Below are 22,638 nucleotides of genomic sequence, written 5' to 3'. Positions count from 1 at the left end.
CAGATAAGATTCACTGCATTTCTGTATTTGTACACCTTGCTGCAAGCTTTGTTTATCCATGCATAAGATGAAGGGCATGCTTTGCCAACTGTGCATACATTAAAAGAAAACTGTGAAGGTAAAGGAGGCATATAATATGCAGAATAGTTTCTCCACAAAGTATAAAATTAGAATGCAAAATTCTGAGGCAAACTCTTAAATGTCTTGAGATACAATCAGAGGACCATATCCTTTACTTGTTGCATGCTCACCACCCTGCAGTTTATCATACTACTGACATACAAGCAGTCATAATAATCACAAAGTTTTAATAGTTCAACCACTCCCATCAATACAGCTAACGCTCCTCCATGGAGTCTCTTCACGTCTTTCCTGATACAAAGCTTGACATTTCAATTCGAGCCAGCCACTTCAGTTGCCGAGCAGACAATTACTGGCAAGGAGAATGCACTGAAATAAGGATAATTCTCAAACAACAGCCACCATTGAACCAGTCGGTGATCCTGAACGACTTCTAAGGTACGCCAAAACAGTCACGGCAAACAACGGAGATGGAGGAGGCAGTCGGCTCTGACGGACATGCTTACTGGGCCGCAGCTAATGAGCCCTGATGCAGAGGCTGGAGGATTGTCAGTGAGGCAGTAGAGCTGACCAGATGCAGACAGATGACACTGTGAGTTACACAAGGTATCACATTCACACATACACATGTAAGTAGGCCTCAAGTTCAGCTTCCCTTTTATTTTGTTCCCCACATCTTGGAAATTATATTTGAAGAGAAGCTTAATTAGTATAATTAGCCAAAAGACATCATGCAGTGCAAAACTAAAGTCAATATGGTATAAACACACAAACAAAGCAATAAAGTACTTATAACCCCTACAACAAACTGTCTGATGCAGCCTTTTTTTAAATTTAATATTATGAGGAATCAGGTGGAAACACTACGAAAGCAGAATTGATTTTTCAATAAAGAAAAATGTGTATTCTCTGCCCTCCTTTCTCTCTTTACATCCCTGTTTGCCCCATCCTTCTACCTTCAACGTGGCTGCTGCCTCCACCTGAAAATAGCCCAGAGAAAGTGCTCTCTTCACTGACAAGCGGGGAGCAGTTTGCTCTCCTGTCAAGCTACAGTGGAAAGAAAGGTCGATGGTGTGTCTCCTGTGAGTGTGTCGGAGAGAAGAGGAATGTGTGCATTAGCCTCCGCGGGTCCATCAAATCTGAACAGAGAGACGGAACTCGTAGTTAATCTCTTTAAAATAAGGATAATGCGTCCATCAATAAGTAAAGGTAAGCTCACAGTGTTCTCAGATGTCTAAACATGAAACTCTTCCTACCAGGAAAACTATTTGTTTAAATGCTTGCATTCAAGACTTTCTGAGAGTTAGATTATACTGTATTACTGGAAATAGCTAGCTTACCTTAGCATTAAGCAATCTGTTAGGTGCTAAGTGCTGTAGCTATTTCTTAACCAGCAGTTTTTCCATCCACTCATTACTCCTGTCTCCAGCTACAACAGCGGTTGCCTTGCAACCTCACTGTTGCAACAAGACTCCAGGAGGTCACTACACCTAGCTGTTGATAGCCAAGGAATAGTTACAGCATGTAATTCGCCCTTTAATCACAATCTTTATTTTTTAAATTTAGATTTGTGAACAAATAAGGGTTCAAGCTAGATTTTTGATTTCTCTGGCAAGCAACCTCTTGCAGTTGGGCAAAGTGCAGTCTGGGTATAAAAAGATGGGTGTATAAAGTGTAACAGTTCACCGGTTTTGAGCAAAGAGTAGGTGGTTTTGTTTAACCATAAAGGCTGTCCTTCTTTAAACTTACCCACGTGATTGGAAAAATCTAAACTTCAGATCAGAAAATGCTTGAAAATATAAGTATTTATTTTTTTCCTGTGGTTTGTGTTGGAAGACAATTTTCCATTTAGGTATGAAGACATAACCACAACTGGTGACAATGGTGACACTCACTGCCCATCCAATGTTAGTATTACATACAGTACAAAATCCCCAACAATGTGTATTATTAACAATATTAACAATATATTGTGTATTATTAATATTGGTAGGATGAGGAAGAAGCTTTTGTTGCAAAGAACCATTTTTTGCTCTCTCTCAGACTGAAGAGGGAAATACAATACTCACAAGAATGTTTCAGAAATCTAAGCGATGGTTGTCATTGGGTTGGGGAGTGTAACTCTCCTCTCCTCCTTTACTACAATAAAGTGAATAGAAGAGGGTGAGAGGAGAATTGCGAGGCAGGTCATGAACCAAAGGTGTCTGGCGGGAGCGGGTAAAGGAGAAAACTGTGAGAAAGACTGAGACGCATGCCCTTCAATTACATTGAAGCCAGTGGGGATTGTATGCACTCATGTGTATGCTGATGTCAATATGCACAGAAAAAAAATGGTTAACAAGGTTTTTGTTCATGCGGAATGCCTCTTGCACTGGAGTCAATAGTCTGTCAATTACTAGAGGGTAAAGCTATCGATGCTGCTTTGTCAAATTGTCATCTAATTATGCCATTATGTTCAACTTACAGTGGAGAAGTCATAATTCAGTAAACAAGTAAAACATACGTTTAAAATAACAACTTAATTTTGTGGCTTAATTATTTTTTCGGTTGCCCATTCATAATTGTATTAGTTTGTGGTGAATTCACACTTAAGTAAAATTATTAAAACTTTGCTAAATTTAAGTTCACTCTCATAACATAGACAGGTTTTTAATTTATCCAGGTTTTGGTTGACATCTAAAGTAGTTCTAGTTTTTATTAATACAAAATAATTAGTCCTAAGGACTTTGCAAATCGTACCAGTACTCATTGTAAACAAACCCTCAGAGCTTAAAACTGGCAAGATGTGACTGATTTGATTCATATTTTTGTTTAATATCGGAACTATTCATTAAACCAAAGACAGGAGTTGTAAAATGCTCTGCCTGCTGTCAACCATGATGAAAGTGGTTATAAAGGAATGAAGCGCTTACAACTTTAAGCGCCGCTGTGACACCATCAGAAAACAACACGCATTATTATCAGTGAAATGGTAGAACATTCAGTTTCAGTTGTTCTTGTGAGAACACAGACTGGCAAACTATTTATTGGAAACCAGTCACCCAGTTGTCAAACTTACTGCCGGAGAGGAACAAGGTAACTATTTCTCTAGACACACAAAAAAACATTGACCGCATAAAGATGGATTAGGACTCTGAACATTCAAGGATGGATGCAGAAAGGTACCTTTAACTTAATAACGCATTATTGTTGTTTAGACAAAATGTGTTTCATAAGTTCTAAAGTCTTTAGGATATGCAACATCAAAATTACAGCATGCAGAAAAAAACTGCACTCAAGAACCAAGAGGGAAAGCCGGTTGCCAGTGTAATGATTTTGTAGCCAACTGACATATCCTTGGAGTAAGTGCAGCACTTCTTCTGATTTAGTCCAGTACAAATTTAGTTTGGTCATGACCTTGAATGAAAAGGCTTGCACTAAACTCTAATAGCTTGTTCAACCAGCCAGCCCACAGACCATTCTCTTAAAATCAATGTTGCCCCTGCAATAGGGGGGAAAGTACATTAGGTCCAGCCGTGGACAATCACACACATTGTGATGTGTTCAGGCAGCCGAGGAGATGTATCTTTACCGTCCACTCTCAGGTCCGTGTAGATAATACATCTTGTTTTATCGTGAGAATGCTGTCTGTATTCAGAAAACACTCCCGGTGAAATTACAGGTGATAAAGTGGGAGACTGTTGCGTCATCATGCTTCTCATAATGGCAGTGAGAAAGTGTCCCTCAGAGTGCAAATTCAGGTCCAGTGACACAGTTGATGTTGTTTTATGTTTCAGAGTCTTCATGCACCTATTTTTCGAGTGCCACTGTGTGCCATCAAAGAGCCCATCACCCACTTTCAACATCGATTCTAAGCATCCAACTTGAGGATCCTTTCTTGCAAAAACAACAATGTTTCAGGCGTTGATGACACAAAACTGTTTGTTTTAGTTGAACCTTTAGTTGCACCAGCATTATAAACACTATTAGGAATTTGGTTGGACAACAAGTTGTCTTACAGATCTCATGTTGAACATCTTGCACATCAAAATTAAACATTTAAATTGCACCCAAACAGAGCTTGCAGAACAGAAAAAAAACATTTTATACGGTGCACCATACTGTATACATTGGGTTATGGAGATATCCTGGATGCTCATGCTGCAGATGCCACCCTTAAACCACTGGATGCTGTCCACCACAATGCCATTTGATTCACAAGACCTGAACTCAACTCCGGTTTCCAGTATCGTACTACTCTACACAGCTTGAAGTTAGAGACACTCATTCCTCTTAGAGACTTTTAAAGCTTTACTAGTTTATGTTTCTAATAACATTTGTGATGTTATTTTGTCTTTGTGTGTGATGGTTGTTTTGAGTAAGTGAATGTTCTTGTTGTGATCTGGTGTATATGTAATTTCTGTTGTCAGGACTCTTGCAAAATGAAACTAAAAGGCTTAAACATTCCTTGTGAAAAGAAGGAATTGTAATCTTTTATGTGAGCTAAGAAAGGGAAGGCCACATTACTCCCTGGGTGTCTGCTATCAAGGGGACCACTTCAGAAGGGCCCGAGTCATTTATGCATTTTTAAAAGGGGGAGAAGCAAAGACTCCTGAAATAAAATTTGGTAACTTAATCTCAAAGACGTACTGAGGGAATGAGGTTGCCTTGAAATCTGATCTCCTGGATGGCTGGCGGCCGGAGACCAAATATAGGCCCGCTGCTCCGGTCGTAATTGGGAGCTTTATTGATTTCCGGGCCTGTCGTCACGCCTGAGGTGACCTTTTGTTTGAGAATAATTGCTCTATTAGGGGGTTTATTCAGGCACCTGCTGGGTATCTCAGACACTATTATTGTCCAATAAGAATCCCCAGGCAGCAAAGCAGTGACCCTGTTCTGATATGTGGGGTGAACAGAGAGACCCTGACTTTCTGCACTGCAGGGGCTTATTATCAAACGAGAACACGGGGCCGGCTCGGTACATTCGTGGGTTAACGTGAGCTGTAATACTGGTTTGAAGCTTGATAAGATTATAACATACACCGGCAGGACCACACGGGCCAGCCCTCGCTCCCCACGTGCATCAGTGAGCCTTGGCCACCCATTACCCTGTTGCAAGTTCACTGCTTATCCTACCTTGGACCACTTGTGATAGGTACTGACCACTGCAGACTGGGAACACCCGACAAGAGCTGCAGTTTTTGAGAATTTAGAATGAAATGTTAACACGTAGGGAGCACATGAGAAAAAAAACAAATGTGTTGTCAATGTCCATGTAAAGCCTTTTAGAAAATACTGACTATAGTGTCGTAAAACAGCTAAACAACTCTGCACATAAAAAATTGCTTCTCACCACTACTGAAATTGGAGTGAAACCCCATTAACATGCAGCACAGGTTCTTTGTGGGTTCATCCCAAGTGTGATCAGCACAGAGTCAACTGAGAGTTAGAAAGGTTTACTGAGGAAACTTTCTCAGGCTGTGGTTGAGATTTTGGGTGGTTTTGGCTGAGGCACACTGGCCCACTCGACCTGAAGATATGTCTGAGAGAACTGTAAGCCAGTAAGCCAAGAAAGTTAATTATTAAAAAGAGAGCAAATGAATGCGGTTTCTCTTGACATAACTATTCTTTATTTATACTATTGGGTTGTGCCAAAAGGGCAAATGTCAAAAAATTTGAAAATGCATGTTTGACATGCTGTCAACAACAGTGTGTTTTATAAAACATGCTTTTGGCACAAATAAAGTTTGTACCAATACAGAGAATAAATGCAGCATACTTATAAAGTCATATGTTAAAATTCTAATGTACAATGTCAAGGGTGAATTTATTATAGCATCAATTTATTTAAGATCTAGAATTAAAGCTTACACTTTAAAACAAATGTGTAAGGGTATTTCAGTACAGCCTCAGCAGGGACATTAATAAGGTATTCAGTATGCCTGCTATTCTTTCAAATGTTAAAATTTGTCCTGAGGTAAGAGCACATCACATTGGTAATCTCTGTGAGTTTAAAAAAAAAAAAAAAAAAAAAAGAACATGGTCACACTATTATAAAAAGAGAGATGAAAGCGTTAGTGTTTGTCCATCATGTTTAAATCAAACATGGGATCTGGTTGTCGAAGATAAATTTGAAGCCATGCTAGCAGAGCCAGAGGTAAAAAAAAAGACTGATGAACAGGAAGGTGAATGAGTGCATTTCCCTGAATTTCTGTTTGCAAAAGCGTCATGCTCTATGTTCCCTCTGGCACCGAACATATTCATTAAGTCTGGGCATAAACAGTTATGACTCACACTTCGCTGTTTATTGTCATGCCATCACTCTTGCTTGCTCCTTTCTTTACAACACAGCTACACACAGCTAGCTCTGTACACAATTAAAACATATATACACTCATTCAAACTGCTTTTAAAAAAAGCTCCACTGAAAATCGTTGGCATCCAGTCAGTGTGAAACACATTGGGAAAATTCCTGTTCGATGGTTTTAATGCACTAATGCTCTCTAATGCATTATGTTGCCACAAAGAAGGCATCAGCATACACTTTCTCAGTGTGATGAAATTGATTTTCAACATGTTCTTTGTTCCCTATTGGCAAAAAAGCGCCAGAGAAGCTCTAAGATGCTGTTCACTTATCGAAGCCAATTGTTCTCGCTTGCAAGAGCGTGTCCTCCAATCCAAATCCTATCGCAACATAAGAATGTTGTGTTGCCTCCACAACACAGAAACCAAACCGACTGTGGTCTTCCTATGTAAAATTACAGGTTCGCCCAATTACTTTTCTATACATTCTACAGTTTGTTTAAAGGTCCAATGTGTACCATTTAGAAGGATGTATTGGGAGAAATTAAATATAATATTCATAGTTTTTTTGTTTCATTAGTGTATAATCATTGGAATATAAGAATTGTTCTGTTTTCGTCACCTTAGAATGAGCCATTTTTATCCTCTCCCATGGAGGCCGTTATGAACCGCTATCTTTCTACAGTAGCCCAGAACGGACAAACCAAACACTGATAGAGAGATCTAGATAGGACCTTTCCCGCCACAATGTGCCTTCACATGTGCATCTGTCGTGCCTGCCCTGTATAAACGAGATCAAGCGGCTGTTGTTCAGGAATTACCAACAGGTCAGACTTTTATGATGGAGCATTATTGGTGTGTGTTATTTATTTGTGATATAATTTGTTCTTATTGACAAGATGTGAGGATTTGAGTGAAATGCTACACCCCTACGGCATGGTGAGCACATGTGAGCTTCAATCAAGTAGGCGCTTCAGAATTTTCACCCATCTCTGATCGATGCAAGTCTCCTGTATTGTAATATTTCATTGGGTCCCTTAATATTTTGTGTTCTTTCACAAATACAATTTGTTAAAGTTCACCCCAACTTTCTTCATGTATAAGTGATAATTATACATTCTTTAAAATAGAGATCAAATGTACCAAGTATTTGAATGAGCGCCCTAAGGTCTGAGAGGCCAATAACTTAGAAAGAAAGCGTTCCCTACACACAGTGGAATCACTCAAGTGTAACCATTACTGTTAATTTTGATATCTTATTGGCCTGAAGCAACTCAGGGGTCAGTGACAGCTGATAATAAATCTGTGATATAATAAGTCACTGAATAGCTTTCTAAGCTTCATTCATACTAAAAGGTTACCCAGGAGTGTAGTCCTTTTTCCATCTTCTTTGAAAAGATAGCAAATGACTTGGGTGGGGGAAAACCTGTATTTCACCAATATAAGCAGGGGTAGAGCATATAATTCAGTGGCAATTGACAGCACCCTGAGGATCACTGAAATGAGATAATAAACTCGAGAGTGCAAACCCAGGGACTGCGTGGACTTCTAATCTCCAAAATGGTAAAGAAGGAAGATTCAATCATGCCGTGTAACTGCCACTTACTGTAGAATCTCTCTTTTAGTATCTCTGCTTGATCGTATAATGCAAATGAATTATTTGTTCTGTCAGGGTGATTACTTAAGTAGGTTATTTAAAAAAAGGAAAGAAAAACAATTTTCAAACAAAGCTAACTCTTTGGAATAGCACAGAATTCTCTGTTTTGTAATCGACTTGTCTACACACATGTTCCATCAGGCTATGAATTGCAGCTTTTCCAGGGAATGAATAGATTATGAAAACACTTTAAAGTGTGTGTGGGACTGGCTTTCTGTAGTAATTAGTGCTCTGTGTGGAATGCCAATTCCAGCAAAGTGCCAATGAACCACATTTTCATATCAGCAGAACAATAGCCAAATCAAAAGCCCCAATCAAGCTTCCTGTGGTGTTTGATGTTCGAACAAAGTCGGACGCTCATTTGCTGGAACACTCAGAAATTAGGGCTGCATGCTCATTTGCCAGAATGAGACGCACATTCGCTGAGCATTTGATTCAATTTCAGTCACTAGTTAACAAAGGAAAAGAATAAACAAGATGGTGACACAATTACTGAATTAATATCATTTTCCCCCACTCACTTCGTTTGTTTTAATCTGTGTGTGTTTTCTTTGTACAAAGCCGCACACTGAGCTACAGCATCTCCATAGAAACTAGGCTGCTGCTGGGCGTTTGGAGTGTGCCCAGCAAATGTCATGATGAAAGTCAGTATATCAGGGATGGCCACTAAACACCACTGAGGCGACATGTAATGGCTGCCAATATTTTGAGCGTGGAAAATCAGCAGGGGGTTGACATTGTCGCCTCTGACCAATTCCCTTCCACCCAGACTTATTTTTTTATAGCTGGAGGAAGCAGGAGTAGGCTGAATGCCAGCAGATATGTTGTCAGCTCTGTCCTGGACTGCCTGACTGTCAGACAGATGACAGCGACGTGTGCTTTTCAAGTAGAGAAAGATGATATTGCAGCGGGCTGCCTACTTCCACGCTCCCATCACCATAATGTGATGAGCTGTCACATTAAAATCCTCCAGTTGGTCAATTTGGAGCGCCATCAGTATTCTGTGGTGTTGAGAATTATTGCAGCCATAACAATAACACTAAAGGTTCGAGGCGATAAATGTCAGCAGGAACACTGGTTGGAAGACTAGGCCAGGCTCTGAAAAGCAAGCTCATTCCTCTAGGCCTGTACGAGGCTGAGCAGCCAGATGCCAAGACTTGGGCACAGCCCTTAGCCTCCTGCAGGCTACTGAGTGGTCTATGTGCTGGCTCATTGAGCAATTTTCATCACTAAAGGAACTGAGGGAGGAATTTGTTGTTCATTTGTATCTATTTTTAAAGAAAAGATACAACTCCAGATTTTAACAACCTACATGAGGCGTTAAGGACAAAGTCTGAAACCAGAGCTTAAATAAGACAAAGCTAATGACATTCCAAGTTCACCTCAGTTGTGTGTATCACTTTGAGCTGTCAGACTCCCCCGACACAGGCACAAACACCCCCTAGCAGCATGTCCAATGAAGCTGGAGCACCAGCTCCTCCTAATTCGCATCTGAGCCTACAGGCAATTACCTGCTTATCGTTCGCGACTAGCGCTCGCTCTTCTGAATGTTTGTCACTGACGTGGAGGTGGCGCCGAGACGACAGCAAGACCCGAGGGGGGACGACGGTGGACCTGGCAATGCTCAACGTTTCAATTAGAGGCTCGGCAGAACATGGCGGTTCCTGATCGCCTTCCTGCTTCACAGCTCTGGGCCCCTAATTACAGAAGGTCGATAAGGCCAGAAAACACAGCTCGAATGGACTGAGGCAAGACGCAGATAAACACACGCAAACGAAGACGAGAATACAAAGACATTAACACACTGATCCACACATGCTATATATGGTGCACAGACACAGATACAGGCTGACACACCCCTGACAGCCTGAAGCATGATTAATCTCACTTGCTCACTATTTTCGCTCAGCATATAAAATGCTCCTGCAACCATGGACAGGAAATTTCTTGTTCAAAAACAAAATAGTACGGTTTTGTACGTTACATTTTGGCAGAAATTATTCTAAATGCATTAAGCTTATTTACCTCCTCATGAAACCATGCTTTTCACCTGAATACAAGGGAGAGAGGAAAGTAAGCTTTGGTTTAAAACTCTTGGCAAGCTGCTTAATTTATGGAAATATGACCACTCAAGTTAATATAGAAAAACCTGCACAGTGTTTAATGGGATCTATATGCATATTCTGTGCTGACTTCCATAGCTTAGAGACACAATTAGAATACAACAAAGGAAGATACCTGACAGGGAAAAATGCTGACCTTTTCCTAAATGAGGCGGTTTTACACACCGTTTGGAAACTCATCCTGAGGTGTTTTCACATAGCCTCAGACACACAAACAGACACGCACATACCTGATGTCTACACCGACTATTAGCGAGATGGAGGATTGTCTTGACATTTAGTTTGACCGTTGCTCCAAACACTGAATATTTATTGCTTTATTAAAGCAACCGCCTCCCACACGTTATAAGCCATTTCGGCAAAGAACATTTAAATCATGACAACAATCATGATGAATCGCTGCGGTGGCTGCCTGGCAATCTTGCCTCTAATCTCCACTTCAGACCCCAACATCATGGCTTGATTGTTCATAATTGCCCTTAAGATGAACTATGGTAAAAACATTAGGGGCATCCAATTCTCCTTTAAATCAATCTTCCATTCCCTCTTATCAGTCAAGGGCACTCAGCAAACACGAGGAATTGGCCTATTATCTATTTGCATTCCAAAAGTGAATCATCTCGTCACTCTTTGCTTTTACAGAACCTATTTTGGCCACGCAGCTTATCTCTCTCATTAACAAGTGACTGTGCTGAAAAGGTACAACACAGTTACAGGGAAAAAAGAACTGGAGTACCTGTGATAACAGTAGACGACCTAGCAACATGTTAGCTACGAGCTAAGGTGCAGTTGTGTGGTTTCAAATTAAATCTGTGTATTGCTGAAAGGAAATATACTGTCAGTCTGAGTTGGAAGCAAAGTAGCTAGTACCTGGCAAGAGAAAAAAAAATTCTAATTATGCAGAGAAGATACAGAGATGAGTTCTATATACCTCATACATATGTAAAACTCTTGGGAGATGGGTAAAGTTTCATTTTTTTTTTTTTTTTTTTTTTTTTTCGCAATTTACATTTTCAGCATTTTGCTTTCTTATGCAGAATTTCTCACACTGGGGAAAAAAGGTGGTGGTCCAGTCTCTTCCTAAAGGTTTGGTGATGTAGGGACAACTCGCAGGGCCATATGGTCTAGTGCATGATGAGCTACCTGCTAAAAACCTAACCAGCTTGGGCACATCCTAGTACTAGTCACAGCTCTGGGTTTATTTGTATTTTCTCTGTACTAGGCATTTACTCTTCCTGGCATTTTGTTTTCTATATTGTACATGATTCCATTCAGTAAAGAGTTATTTATTGAATTAAATGTTGGAACAAAACCTCTCAGACCTTGCAAGCTGGTTACCTTGGCTGCTTATGTGATAAGGCGTTCACATAGAGCAAACCATTCCTCTTCTGCTGAGCTGTTGATTCTCTAACAGAAGAGGTTAAAGGTCCAGTGTGTAACATTTAGGGGGATCTATTGGCAAAAATGGAAGATAATATTCATCGGTATGTTCTCATTAGTGTATAATCACCTAAAAATCGTTTCTACAGTAGCCCAGAATGGACAAACCAACCACTGGCTCTAGATAGGGCCATTCACATTTTCCGTGAGTTCCGGCCACTGTAGTTTCTCTTACCTGCTTGAAAAGGGAGGGTGAGGTAAGGGGGTTGTAATCTGCAACTACAGCTCGATACAACTAAATCCTGCACACCAGTCCTTTAAATAAAACTAGACTATGGCTTAGCTTAGCTAAAAGCTAAACATTGCCAAGATGAATTAGCTATCAAAGATCACTAAAATTGAACCTGAGTGAATCTACTAATGACCACCATTTCATTAAAGTGAACTGATATTGCCACAAAGTGTTTTAAATGTGTGACCGGCCTCCTGTTATGAGACTTCCTGGCTGACCAACAGATGACCTTGACATCTAATATGGCCAAAGTTTTTGGTCACCTTCACAATGAACCACTTATTACATTACCAATGAATTGGCTTTTGTAAAGAAGATGAGTCTATATTAGTGACATTACACAGTTTGATGAACAGTGGCACTTCTGGATCAACAGATACAAACGCACAGATACACCAATTTGTAAAAGGGAAATCACTGCTGCGATGGTGTACAGAACATACTGCAGGCAAATTCATGCAAAAACACAAAAGCATAGCAGGTGCCGTGCAGATGATTCTTCGTCGTTCCACTGTGTTTTGTGTGCAAGTTGCTACTTTAATTAACATCTGTTTAAGCACTTATCACTTGAGCTATTCATCAGCAGGCCACTGAGGCAGCAGCTCTACCACAGCGAGGTGAATGAAACAAAACACGGCTGATTAAAACCCACACTTGTTTTCTCAGTTCAAGATTACACACAAAAAAAACCTAAAATGTTCAAGTTAAATACAATCAATAATACAATATTTAAAGCTTTCACCATCTTGAAAGAGCATGTTCCCGTCTGACTTTTTCCTCTTGTCAATTTTTTGGTTTAACTTTGAAGTCAGCATCTTCACATTTTATGCTTGAATTTATCAGCTCATTGCAGACAGGCACCGTTTCAAATAAACAACATTTTATCAATATTTGACAAGAGCGCATCCTCGGAAACCTTATTTAGGATTTATATGACATCGAGTGCATTGAGGTTACTAAGAAGGTATCATAGTATCTTAGACGAAACATAAGTATACTGTATAAATAAATAGGAACTGAACAAATATGCTACACTTTTTTGAGCTGGAAGGGATTTTATACAATGTTTTACTATTTGATGTTGTTTTGCTGCTTGTATGTTTTTATGTAAAGTGTCTGAGTATTTAGAAAAGCGCTTATAAATAAAATGTATTATTATTATTATTATACCCCTAAATTTGTAATAGTAAATTCCCCTGTACTGTAGTCTTTTGACCTGGTGAGGATGTATACTGCCATGTTCTTTCTCTGGTACATATAACGATGCAAGATCCCTCTGATCACCTGCCAGAAAAGAGTCTAATAGGGTAAAAACAGCTACAGATCTTTCTGGCATACATCACAAATGCTAAGGGAAATAGAAAATATAACTCTGAAGTAACATAAAGCTACAAAGTGAGAAAGACCTACAATCCTACCCATGCTCCAGTCTGTCAATGATTAATACCTTCTTTGGGTGTCTATTCTGTTCAGGAACACCCGCAGGCTTCTCTGCTCAAGCTGCCTTGATGGCCTGATCTGAGTTTCTGGCTTTGAATCCTTCTAAAGTCCTTTACTGCTCTGCTACTATGAGATGCTACAAAATCAACTTTAACAGGGCAGTCCCTGCCTCTCAGCTCGGCTCTCACAGTATCTAAGTCTCTCACTTTAGCATGCATTACCCACTAAGGCTTTCCGAGAACGCGAGTCACACAGAATGTGAAAAGAAAGTAAAAAGGCAGATTATTGGGCTGGATGGTGGAGGCGTCTGCAGAAGTTTCCCCCATTAAATACTGGGTGCTGTGATCCTGCGTTTAAAGCTGCACTGGTCTCAAAATGGCTGCAATGAATAACTGAGAAATCAGAATTTAGAGAATCTCAATTACTCATACAATCTGACACTACTGCTAAAACTGCCCACAGCACACAAACATTTACCAAGACAGTGAGTTTATGAGATAAAGGATATCAAAAAGACAAGACAGTCAAAGCTATTTAAGTTTTCATTTGTCCTTTTTTGGTGATCAAGCTCCAGAATTGAACTTAACCACAAACTAGCCTGCCAAATTCACAAGTTCCCTATCACAATACTCTTCATTACAGCATTGGGTTGGGTGATTGGACAAATCGATTTTTGGCATTTTATTCTCATTCAGCGAGCTAACCCAGTAGCACAAAGAGGCTAGTAACGGCAGAGCGAGGCAGCAGGGAAAAAGAATATGTAGAGCGGGAATATTTTTACATCTAACTTGATAAATTCAGGGTTTATTTCAACCAAACCAGAGTTTTTGGTCTGTGTAGTGACCATCAGAGTCATCCAAGAGTCGGTCTGGTAGTGGCAGGTGAAAAAAACAAACCGGGTAACTTTTCTCATCACTCCCCCAGCCCACTATGCAGAGCACAGACACACACACAGACACACAGACACACACACACACACACACACACACACACACACACACACCTGTGCGAATACATCGACAATTGCCAGTTCTTAGGCTGATGGTAGCCAGTTGGATAAAACAACCCTATTACAGCACTCTTTGTAATTAGTCAAAGATTAATGTATTTTGACAACTAAAAAGTGCCACATTAGCTTTAAATGAGTCCAAAGTGTCTCACCTCTGTGAGTGCATTACTGCAAGCTGACCCTGACTCGACCTTTCACACCTTGAGAACCTTCACCCTGTTGCAGTAATGAGGGTTAGTGGTGTAACTCTCTGCGCTCCATCTAGCTGATTACTGGAGAACTGCTCTTGCTATCTCTGGTGAGCTGCCCTCTATCTCCGTCCTCTGTCCCTGGACCAGAAGCCCTGCCAACAGATCATCAATCAGGAGGCCACAACAGGACCTCACGTAATCACAGTGGCTGTGTATGTTTGTGCGTGTGTATGTCCGCGTACACCAGATGCAATGTGTTTGCCTGTGTGCATGCATGCATGTCTGTGTTACATTGCTGATTTTACAACCTAATGTGCTTGAAGCAATTTTTCACTTTGCTGGAGCTTCACGCCTCAAGAAAATCCACTGACAGCCACCATTTACTATGTACTGGTCTTCCAGCATCACCGGCTCTCTAATCTTGTCAGTAATTACAAAAAGGTCAGTTTTTGCAGGTTTTAAGTATCAATTTTGCTCTAAATTCGTAAAATGAAATGATAAATACCTAGAGCAGCAAATACCGTAAACTAAGTATTAATCACACTATAAATGTGTATGTTAGTGAATAAGTAAAAAACAAATTTGTATCAGATTGATTAGTTTGAAAAAAAATATTATTAATAATAATAATAATAATAATAATAATAAAATAATTCTACAAAATGCCCATCAGAGCTAAAGGTGATGTCTTTAAATGACCTGTTTGTCCAACCAACAGTCTTAACCCAAAGATATTTATGCAGAATATGCAGGGTGGGACTGGCAGACCTTTGGCTGCCTCCGAGAGTGTGACTGACAGTCTGCAGCTGAATCACAGCGGGGGAAGATTGTCTGCTTGGCAGGATAAAGCACAGTGTCCCTCTCACCTTTTCCGTCATCTCTCGATAGGGGCAGCGCACAGGTAGAGACTAGCAGTGACAGATGCCATCTAAAAGTTACAGTTGGTGTTGATAGACAAAAAAAAAACGTATTCTTGTATGAGACTGTGAGCAGCAGGCTCAACATGTAACAGCAGGATAAAGGTGTGTTACCACACTCGCAAATTCACAGCCATATATGACCTTCAAAGTTGTATTGTGAAGTTCAACGTCTGAAAATAAGATCAAGGTAAAACAGGATAGAGGACAGAGGTAGAGTCGTCCTTACAGTCGACTGGATTGTATAATGACACAGTGAAAACTGTTGCTACTGTATATTAAAATCAGTATGCATCAGAGACATTAGTATAGTATTATATTGCTGTAGGCACTATATTGTTATATATTAATATGAAATGTGCCAAGTTTTTTTATATCTAGTGCCGAAACTCTTAAAGATTTCCCGTGCCTGTGGGAACCTTCTTAAAAGCTGTCAGTCAGTACAAAATTACATTATTGTTCCAATTCCCTCTCTCTCCACTGTAGGAGGAGGTGTATTATTTATCAACCCTGACATTAACAGAGCAAAATAAAAACTGCATGGTCGTTTTTTTTCCCTCCAGAACATGAAATATTATTACTCCAAAATAAACTCCATTGTTTCTTCCATCATTGAGGCTCTTGTACCTCTGTGGAGGTGGGTCAACAGATGCTTCATCATCACTGACTGAATGATGGTGGTTGCAAAGCAAACAGAGAAGAGCCACCCTGCACCACACTGAAATGCAACAGTGTTTTCAGCCTTCAGACTGGAGACACAGTTCAGCCCGAGCTTTCCTGAAGGGGTCAGACGCCTTAAAGGCATTTTTCAATAGACAGGTAGAGAGCGCGGGCAGGACATGTTTATTGAAATGCGATTAAAACTGTTGATGTGAACCCCAGTGGCACATTCGCAGGCCTTTACAAATGCACAATCTGATTCAAGTTGGGCTAATTGAGCTGATTTGCGTGTCCTGCTGCAAGGTGAAGCGCGCAGGATGTAATGGAAAACACAAACTGCTCGTTGTCTCCCGTGCGTAAAGTCACTGAATAATGATCCCTGCTGAATGATGATGATGATGATGATGATGATCACAACCTGCGAGGCTGTTAAAAAAAAAAAATCCTCCAGTCGTGATGAACTGACAGCACAGCACCGGCTACCACTTCCAATTGACACCCGAGTGCAAACGTCCATTAACGAGCGTAGGCTTACCAAATTGTCCTTTTTTCCCCGCCACCAACACACCATTACAAGCGGTCAGAAAAAGTAACCGCAGTGCTGCATGCAAATACTACTCAGTGTTGGCCAACCAGAGCTTGGAGGACACAGGTTAATGTGGATTATAATATGCGAGGGCAAGACAAGTGAGAGAAAAGCTCATCGGTACCTGCTCTTGCTGTTGAGCCGTTTTCGACGGTGCATTGCCTTCCTTCGCCGTGGTCATGGTTCCCTACAGCTGGGAGAAACTGTTGTTTCCCCGGCAGGAGGAACACACACACACGCGCACACACACACTCACACACACACTCACACACGCACACACACGCACAAAAAAAAAATGCAAATAAAGAAAGACACCGGTGCAGCAGAGAACCGGTAGGCACAAGAATGAGGAGACGGTCTCTATTCGCGGCGCCCACAGGCTGCGTTTGCGGTGGCCAAGGTGTGAAATAACAAGTGGTGGAAGGACGCGCTGCTCAAGATGAGAAAAGGCAAAAGATTCTCAGTGGAAGCGAAAGAGAAGAGGAGGAGCAGACAGGAGAGAGAGAGAGAGAGAGAGAGAGAGAGACGCGCATCTCTTCTTTAAACGCTTGATGCGGGACTCCGCGTGAGCGACTCAATATTCCACAGGCGCGTGCGCCCACGCGCGCACACACACACACACACACACACACACACACACACACACACGCATTGGCTCGCGAGTCAGCTAGAGAGGGGGCCCGCGTGTTGCAGCGTGAGTGGATATCAATTAAAAATGCACATTGAAATTAAGCGCTGAAACTTTAATGCTGAATTCATGAGGAATAAAAGCTCATACAATATTCATCTGCAACCAGAAGGGCGTTCTAACACTATTGCAATCACATACAGTGGGAAATATCGACGATTCTCATAGTTTATTCATATTTATTACAAAACAAAAGGTCCATCTTATTAAATCAAGTCCCATGTGGCTTCATTTGTCAGACACGATGCTGTGGTGAAGCTGCTGGTAAACTGGACCAGTACCAATTAAAGCAGCAAGTCTTCTTTTTTATAATTTTTTTTCTGCCAGTATTTCTGCAGCAATTTTATATAGCAATTTCTGCATTACATAACTTTCATCCTGTGATTGGGGACAAAACACTAATGTGCTGCTGCACTGATGTATTAGTAATAGTGAAACACTAAGTGGCTTGAATGTAATGTAACAGGATTAAATATAACTCATACAGGAGCAGCAGAAGTAATAACACTGAGATTGTTTGAAATTATGTTTAGGCCATGAGTGTCTGTAAAAACTTATGATCCAGGGCTTGAAGTAGTCGCAATAAAGTGGAACTTGTTAGGACTGAGGCAAAAACTGCCTATAATAAAGTTCAGTCAGTCTTTAACTAAATCTTTGAGACTGAAATATAATTAGAATATTCAGTTTACTGCAGCAGTACTGAAAGGAGTCTCTCATGTTGTCTACATTTCATTATAATAACCAAACTTCTTTTCAGGGGCTTGTTCAATTAATCATATCTACAAAGAGTGTTGTACAATCGGTATTAAACACTGTGTGGAAATGACTTACTTCGATTTGCTATGAGATGTACTTAATGCTAATTAATACCTTAGTCTCCACTCTTAATATTGCAAGTTTGCAACCGAATGTGCTGCACGGTTAATTAAAATCAGGTGGAAGCTCAGTTAAGTCAATTATCCTGGAATCCCAAATGAACATTTGCAGTGTTGCTTCATGTGACCAGCAGAGTACAACGGGCAGAAAAAGGCCTGTCTTTCAAAAAGGCAGCCACGCAGGAAACATTTTACTGTCGGACACCCTTGGACAGATATCAAGGTGTTATTTTGTTTTGTAATTTACTTTCACTCAACCTACATTTGCATGAACCAAGTTTTGACAGTTCCCAAATGAAGGTTTTCTCTGTGTTGTAAATGTGTTGGTGCAGAGAGCTATATCAATACCAATAGCATTGCCAGTTTTTCTACTGAAAGTGAGAGCTGACTTCGAGGAACACCTACTTTTTCTATAGTTACGCGAGCAGCTCTGTGAGGATGCAATTTGACAGCTACAGCTAATATCAGCACGCTAACATCTTCACAATGTTAATAGCTGATATTTAGCAGTTACAGCACATATATGTTTAACATGTAATTTTACTGTTGGTCTGTTCTTTACAAACAACATCTACTTCCTGTTTGTCCATCCTGGGAGAGGCAGCACTTCTCTTACTGAGGTTCTTTCCATTTTTTCCCCAAAATAAATCGTTTTTTGAGTTTTTCCTCATCCAAATCGAGGGTCTAAAGGAAGAAGGTGTTGTACACTTTGTAAGGAGAGATGAGGTTGTAAAGCCCCTTAAAGCAAATATGTGGCTTGTGATATTGGAAATGATTGAAACTGACTTGACTTAATTAGCCCTACATACAAGTACTGGACAAAGTGATATTTTGACCATTTTGACTACATGAATGTCTGTATTAAATTTCATGGCAATTGATCCATAGTTGTTGAGACAGTTCACTAAAAACACAAATTTAAACTTCACAGTGGCACTAGAGGAAAAGCTCTTACCACACTCAAGACGCGTCATCCTCTGGGGACCATTTCAGTTTGGACTAAAGTGGTGGACTGACCAACCAACCACAAGACAGACCAAAACTCCTCCAGCCACAACGCTAGACAGACTGAAAACCCATTGAAAAGGGTTTTGTATTTCACAAGCTACTGTATTACCACTAGATCTGCTCTGCCATACAAAGCCACCAAACTTAAAGGTTGCGTTGCCATTTTTTGACGTATGAAAAAGAATGAAGGCCCACCCAGTGTTCGCAGCACCGTCCACTTGTGGCTCAAAACTACATTAGCAGCCTCCTCCAACGACTCAGCCTGTGTTTACCATCAAGACGATGATGTATGAAACTGGAACGACTTCTCAACAGCCAATCAATCAGCTCCAAAATAATGACGGCCACTCTGGGCCAAAGCCCTATTGGCTGATGACGGATGCTGTGTGGTCGGACCGCGGCAGCCGAGAACACAGTAACCACCTTATTGTGGCGGTGTTACAGAGTGAGTGTACAAACCTCATGTCTCTGATGCTGACAAATGGACAAGCGGCGGCAGTGATGAATGTTTCTGGGGGTGGCTCTGTTTAAATACACATTCCTTGAAAGTCAGGAATTAACTGACTGACAGTGCCCAAACAGATGGAGCCATCCACTCACTTCTGCCTCATCATTTCACTGCTAATGTCAAGCTAGCAGCCAACCTAATGGACTGGAAGCGCTTTTGCCTAATTAAAACTTCAACGTAATCAATACATGCCATAATCTTAAAATACTATACACTGATGCATTATTTTGGCACTGACTGTAGTTCTGTAACTGCTGGAAACACAATCATGGCCACTGGGTGATGATTATGTTGATAAATATAATTGCTATTGTTAAAGAGGCGTCTGCAATTAACCCTGCAAATGTTGAGTCGCAAATTTATATTTAGGTTGCTTCAGTGCAGCCAAGAGGTGGATTGACTGACTCAGAAACATCTCTGATACTTATTTACATTTGCAAAATGCAAAGGAATCAAGTTGAAGCTCTGATCATTCAAATTAGGAGGATGAGGTGGAAAAGGGAAGGGCTGCTGGTCTGAAAGCCACAAAAGAAAGTTGCAAAGATCGAATTCAATTTATGTTTTCTTTCCTCAATTTAATTTCATAAGCGCAAACCAAAGCAAAGATTGTCCAAAGCTCTTAGTTTACGTAAAGCAAACAGTTGTTTCCTCGAGTGCTCTTTCTGTACAGCTTTTTTAATTGAGATATTTGGAGAACTAAAGCGTTAAATCCCTGTTAACACCACTGGGTACGAGAGGGATCATGCACATTACATGGAAATCTGGTGTGTTTTTGATTAAGTCTCTTGTCGAGACTCTAGGAAGTTAGAAATTGCAGCCAGGCAGAGTTGAACAGTGCAGTATGTTCTGAGAAAAGACTTTAAAAAAAGCTCAAATAACATTTAACTTTAGTATATTCAATATATGATTATTTAAACATGGATTTTTTTTCACTGTCTTTGCCCATGTATAAAATACTCTCCCTATTTGGTTTTAAGCATATGTATGCACACAGCCACATCTATAAAATGTATCCCACCACACCCATTTGTGAAGAAAATGGAATCTAAAAAAAAAAGTATTTTCTGAGTTATAGCCAGCTCCACTCTCCCAGAACATATTCTGTCATTGCATATGGCCACAGCCATCTATCAGAGTTACATTAATTCCTGTATCAAACCCTTCAAAGCAGCAAGCCCCCAGTGCGTAGAATGGCCAGGGGAACAAGTGTAATGGGATGTTTCAAAAACAAAAGTTGTTCAGTGCTATAACACCCCGTGACTTGTTTTGATTAAATACTTTAAGGAGGTATCCATTTCCTTGTGGGCTGCAGTGTTATTTCTCGGAACGTAAATTTTGATACGGACAAATCTCGTATAGTATATGATGGAAGATGCTCGCTCACAAAATAAGACCAATATCGCCCCAGAGAGAGGTCGAGGATGGATAAGTGATTACTCTGGCGCTGACACAGAGCAAGACCGAAGGTCTGAGATTCACACTCTGAGACTCGGCTTCCCAGCTGGCGGTGCGTCGTAGGACTGTGTGCCTCAATTTTTCCGCTCTTATTTGTCTGACACATGATGGCAAGCATCGGGATATTGGGAAAAAAAGTAATTGCTTTTCCATCTCTCCCCCCTGCTCTCTCTCTCTCTCTGCGAGTACTCTATGTGAGGTCCTTACATAAATGCAGCTCGGACCCATCACCCTGACAGAGAGGGGATGCATCAGGATGCAGTTTCTCCTCTTGGAGGCATACAGCACTTTACGCCAGGTGTGACTCATCAGCCTTCACACCACTCAGCTGTGAAATGTCAACAGAGCCAGATTCCACAACCGTGCTTGCGTTTCAGAAGCCGGGGCTGATGAGCACATCTGTGGTGGTGAATGAGTTTTCAGCTTTTTTCTTATTAGCATACTCAGTATGTACAGTATGCCCTCTCCGCTGGAGACTGAACCTCATAAATAAAGACAGAAGGCAATCTGATCTTTCAACAGTACTGTAGTACCTGAGAACTGAGGTTTTAAAAACTTTTTTACATGCATTTGTGGTACTTACTGGTTCAGAGTTCACAACCTAAAGTTTCCATTGTAGCACTGAAAAACTGCATGAAACCAAAGCATGTGCTGAGAAAAGCTGTGAGTGCATATTCTGTGTACATTTTCATTTTGTTCCTTTATTCCTTGTGCACACTTTCCTACCCTATTTGTTTCTCCCTGAGCTAATAAATGCTAATGACATATTCTTAACAGGTGTCGCATGGACATCATCTTGTTTTTGAGGCTCCGTTGTCATGACAACAGCAGTTGCTTCATGCATTAAATGGGGTTTGTTCAGGATTGTGCTTTGTGTTTTTCAGCGCATAATATGCTTCAAAAATTGAACTGACTGTGAACAGCTTTTTGAAATAATCTTTAAGCCCATTAAAGAAAAAAAAACCCTGATGGAACAGATAAATTACTTAGTATGCAGCACATAACCAAAACCCATAAATATATTTTTTAAAAGAGAAAAGCAACCAAAGTAACTGTGACAACTAATACTATCTCACATGCTCTTTGAGAAGAAGACAAGTGGCTGATTTTGGCATCGTATTGCTCCTTCAGGGGCCAACACTTTTGCTACTCGGAGAATAATAGCACACTTCCGTACAGCACCTGCTAACACATTTAGGGCCCCGCTAAAAGGCCATCGTGCTATAACACATTTCAGCACCAGGCAAAAGGACAGCTCCCGATACTGATCCAGACACCATCAAAAGCCTCACTGTGCTGAAATAGATTTCAGCACCACTTAATGGACAGCTCCAACAGTGCATTTCACCGCTCCTTTCACCGAGAAGAGGGAACCTGGAGAGAAAAATACCTGTACAATGGGCTTTTTTCCCCTCTGCAGAAGATGGTGAGTGCTGAAGCCATGAGGAAATGATCTTGAGTGGGCATTAGATGTCCTTAGGGTTCT

At 40.7% G+C, this 22,638-nt stretch overlaps 1 protein-coding gene across 6 annotated transcripts in view; it reads right to left on the bottom strand.

Moving 5' to 3' along the window:
* dpp6a (dipeptidyl-peptidase 6a) overlaps positions 1 to 22,638 on the bottom strand; it is a 186,377-nt gene that overhangs the window by 64,782 nt on the left and 98,957 nt on the right. The window contains exon 1 of one of the 6 annotated variants that reach the window (XM_051411300.1): positions 16,743 to 16,892. The exons of the other annotated variants lie outside the window; for them this stretch is intronic. Coding sequence (XP_051267260.1) covers positions 16,743 to 16,799 — 57 coding nt within the window. The 5' untranslated portion in view covers positions 16,800 to 16,892. Of the gene's footprint in view, positions 1 to 16,742; positions 16,893 to 22,638 lie in introns of those variants that run through there. 6 annotated transcript variants of the gene reach the window in all.

This window comes from Dicentrarchus labrax, unplaced genomic scaffold (assembly GCF_905237075.1).
Source record: "Dicentrarchus labrax unplaced genomic scaffold, dlabrax2021, whole genome shotgun sequence".
Classification (NCBI taxonomy): Eukaryota; Metazoa; Chordata; class Actinopteri; family Moronidae; genus Dicentrarchus; species Dicentrarchus labrax.
This window is presented reverse-complemented; position numbering and strand designations above follow the sequence as displayed.